The sequence below is a fragment of the Pongo pygmaeus genome, chromosome X, assembly GCF_028885625.2.
Source record: "Pongo pygmaeus isolate AG05252 chromosome X, NHGRI_mPonPyg2-v2.0_pri, whole genome shotgun sequence".
Classification (NCBI taxonomy): domain Eukaryota; kingdom Metazoa; phylum Chordata; class Mammalia; order Primates; family Hominidae; genus Pongo; species Pongo pygmaeus.
Genome location: NC_072396.2, coordinates 77086793 through 77090646, shown reverse-complemented (window position 1 = coordinate 77090646; position 3854 = coordinate 77086793). Strand labels below are relative to the sequence as shown.

Below are 3854 nucleotides of genomic sequence, written 5' to 3'. Positions count from 1 at the left end.
CTATACACATGTAGATGTGTATACACATATATATCTATACACATGTAGATGTGTATACACATATATATCTATACACATGTAGATGTGTATACACATATATATCTATACACATGTAGATGTGTATACACTTATAAATATATCTATACACATCTATATGTGTATACATGTATATATATATCTATACACATATAGATGTGTATGCATTTATATATATATCTATACACATCTATATGTGTATACGCATATATATATCTATACACATATACACACATATGTGTATACACATATATGTGAGTATATATATACACACATATGTGTATACACATATATGTGAGTATATATATATACACACACATATATATATATATTTCCTCTAGAGAGTGTAACTGTAGTGTATGTTGGGTAAATTCTTTGCCTTTGGTTGTGCACTTTTGTTATTAGGTTTTACATTGGGCTGTGTAGTCAGACCTGCAGGCCAGTAAGTGGCACTAACAAAGACCCAGCTGGGGCACACAAGCTGCTGTGTATGTAATCACTCTTGGCTTGCCCATAAATACCCCAATGACAAGCAAAGGCACCAGCCCTGTCTTGCCCATAAATATCCCAATGACCAGTGAAGGCATCAGCCCTGACTGGGGTGGCTGGGGGAGCTCCTAGTGAGATGCACGCAGATCTCTGCAGGGGGTAAGGGAGCTGCACTGACTTCACACCCTAGATATGCAGGAATGTGATCTGTTTCTCCTTTACACCCCTGTCCTGGTGCTAATGACTCTCCTTTCAGATGCACTGTTTTCTATCTCCAGGCCACAGTGTAGCTGAGAGCTATGGAAATTACCTGATTCACAGTTCTCCACTGGAGTGGTTTGGGGATGGAACCTCTTCACTCAGCTCAATACAGACAGGTTTATGGCTTGCCTGTTCTCTGATGGAGCAACCCTGCTGCTTCATGTAGAAAGGAGTAGGGGCTCTGCCATTTGGCCTGTGTATATGGGTGTCAGTTGTGGTGATGTTGGCTGGTTGGGCTGGTCCAACCTCCGACCCTGGGGGTGGGGGTGGTCAGGTGCCAGCAGTGGTGGACTAGACTAGATGACTCCTCTATTCTCAGGTCCCTACATGGCCCATTGAATGGCATGTATGAGTCTGAAAGGGGCTGGACCAGGACTGTGTCAGTCAGCCCACATTTCAGGTGCTTGATGTGATAGAGAATGGTAGTCTGGTCCCTGGGTCACTGGCAGAACTCTCAGGCAGGGGCAGGGAGACGACAGGCTTATGGGGGCTGGGCTGCAGTTGAAATGGTCTGGCAAGAGCAGGGTGGCTGTGCTGTCAGACGTTCACTGGGGAGGGCAGGCCCCCTCTTCTGAGGCAGTAAAGACTGGCAGCTGTGGAGCATGTGGCCTGCTTGCACTTTCCTCTACAGAAGCAGTTCTGGATTTCACTGTTGGGGCCTATGAAGGTGCCTGCTGCCCTGGTCTGTGGGCAGCAGGGGCAGAAGCAGCAGTGGCAGAGGGTGTGGAGGGCCTATCGGCAGCCTCTGGGAGTTGGCAGCCTCTGGGAGTTCACCCAAAGCCACAGCATTCAGGCAAGGGTGGGGCAGGTGCATGTGGGGCCTGTTACTGAAACGGGCAAGCCTTACCTTGCGTGGAGCCATGGAAGCATGGGTTCACCTGTGTGTATTCTGCCTGCTCCTTTGCATTGTGGCTGCAGGTTGTGTCGTTCTTTTGGAAGCAATATTTTATGTCTTTTTTCTGTTGAGAGGATAGATCACAATAGAGAGAACAGCAGTATGGTCATAGCAGAAGTTTGTTTGGTTTCCACAGGAACATGGAGGACAGTAGGGGCAGAAACTGGTTTGAGTTACTGTTCTTATTGTAACCTCTGACCTCTTGCTGTTCCCTCTGCAGTGGGGCTATACAGAGTCTTCCAGATCTCTAACCTTCCTCACTCATAACTCTGAATACTGACAGGCAGAGCAAAGGATGCAGGATTTGTCTTTGTTGTCTGACCAAGGGAACATGGGCAGAGAATCAAAGGACCCCTACTCTCACTCTGCCCATCCCAGTGTGTTGGCCCCAACAGAATGGGGGTCCCTCAGCCATCACCTGCCAGATACCCAACTTTAGGGATAGGAGTCTGCATCCTGATGAGCTGGCTTGTAGATTGAAATCTCAGAAGCAGGGAAGGTTGAAGAGTGGTACAGTCCCAGAGCACATGGGGTTATTGCTGAGAAGATACGCAAGGGGCACATTCCCCAGGGATAGAGTAGAAGCCCTTAGCCTAAAATCACTGGGAACTCTGCAGAAGGGCAGGGTTGATGCGGACTTCTCAGTGGAAGCCTCCTGGAAAAAAAATGATCATGAAAGGGAGTAGCTTGCCTGAAGGCAATGGCTGGGCTCACCAGCTCCTTGCTTTGAATCTCCAATTATTAATACTAAGAGACCTTCAGGATAGACTCATGTGAGGGTGAAATAAGGAAGCGAGTTTCTTGTAGAGAGTGAACAGGGTCCATGAGGAATTATAATGATGGTGATGCAAACCTCCCCAGGTCCTAGGATAATTGGAGATTCCTGCCCATGCTCCTACCCAAACCCATCCCTAAATCAACAAAAGGGGTTGGTCTCTCAGGGAGTAAGTGGACTCCTAGAAGCAGGAGATGATGGAGGCTCATGGTGGCAGAGAGGGATCAATGCTGACATGGCTCCGCTCCTGCCTGGAAAAGTGAGTCTCCACAGTTCACTAACACAATATCATCCATGAACAAGTAGCCACGAAGACCACAGTCGACAAACACGCACATACACAGACACGTAACAGGAGTTGGGCAAGACCACAGGCTGCATGAGGGAGGCAACTGTTAGTTGCATCATTAGGTTGAAGAATGTTGTTAGAAGGGATAGGGATGGGCACAAGGAGATGCACAAGTTCTTGCCTTCTCCTGGGAAAATATCTGTTGCTAAAGTGGCCAGTTTTCTTAAGCATCAACATTTGCATATAAACGTTCAAGCAGCTACCTTCCAGTTCCAGAGGCTGCCTACCTGTGGGCTGCACTTCAGTTTTTTGTTTTCTGGGGCTCTTTTGCATTTGCAATGATGAAGTTTTCCACCTGAGCTTCCTCATCTCCTGGATCCTGGGGCTTCTGATTGAAACTGCACTTGCACCTGTGACTTAGAAGATGGCGGCTCAGCTGGGCACGATGGCTCACACCTGTAATCCCAGCACTTTGGGAGGCCGAGGCGGGCAGATCACTTGAGGTCAGGAGTTCAAGACCAGCCTGGCCAACATGGTGAAACCCTGTCTTTTCTAAAAATACAAAAATTAGCGGGGCATGGTGGTGCATACCTGTAATCCCAGCTACTCGGGAGGCTGAGGCACGAGAATCACTTGAACCCAGAAGGCAGTGGTTGCAGTGTGAGATCCTGCCACTGCACTCCAGCCTGGGCAACAGAACAAGACTCTATAGAGGCTCACAACCAGGAAGAGGACCACATCAAACACCAATCCTCCAATCCTCAGGGTCTGGTAGTTATAATGAAAAGGATCTATTTCCTTCTCCTTCTTAGCTGCACTGGCCAGGACCACAGGGACGAGCAGGCTGCATACAAAGATCAGTACCACCTCCATGGTATCTGCACAGCTGGTCCCCTCCAAGACAATCCTAGGAGGACATGCTGTCCTGAGGAGCCTTGGTTCTGTCTTAGGGGTGTTCAATATTGTCCCACCTCCCCATTCCCTCCCTGGCCTGCAGGCAGCAGGAGCAGAGGCAGCAGTGGCAGCAACTTGGAAGGGCCTAACAGTGACCTCTGGGATTTGGGCCCTCAGAGGAATGCCAAGATATAGCCACAGTGTTCAGGCAAGAG

General features: G+C 48.5%; 1 protein-coding gene across 1 annotated transcript; it reads right to left on the bottom strand.

The window, feature by feature from the left end:
- Nucleotides 1-3046: 3046 nt before the first annotated feature.
- On the bottom strand, nt 3047-3618 carry LOC129025359 (putative FXYD domain-containing ion transport regulator 8). Its single transcript, XM_054473136.1, has 2 exons — nt 3466-3618; nt 3047-3181 (listed from the first exon to the last, which is right to left on the bottom strand). The coding sequence occupies exons 1-2, from the start codon at nt 3616-3618 to the stop codon at nt 3047-3049; spliced, it is 288 nt and encodes a 95-aa protein (XP_054329111.1).
- Between the last annotated feature and the right edge of the window lie 236 nt (nt 3619-3854).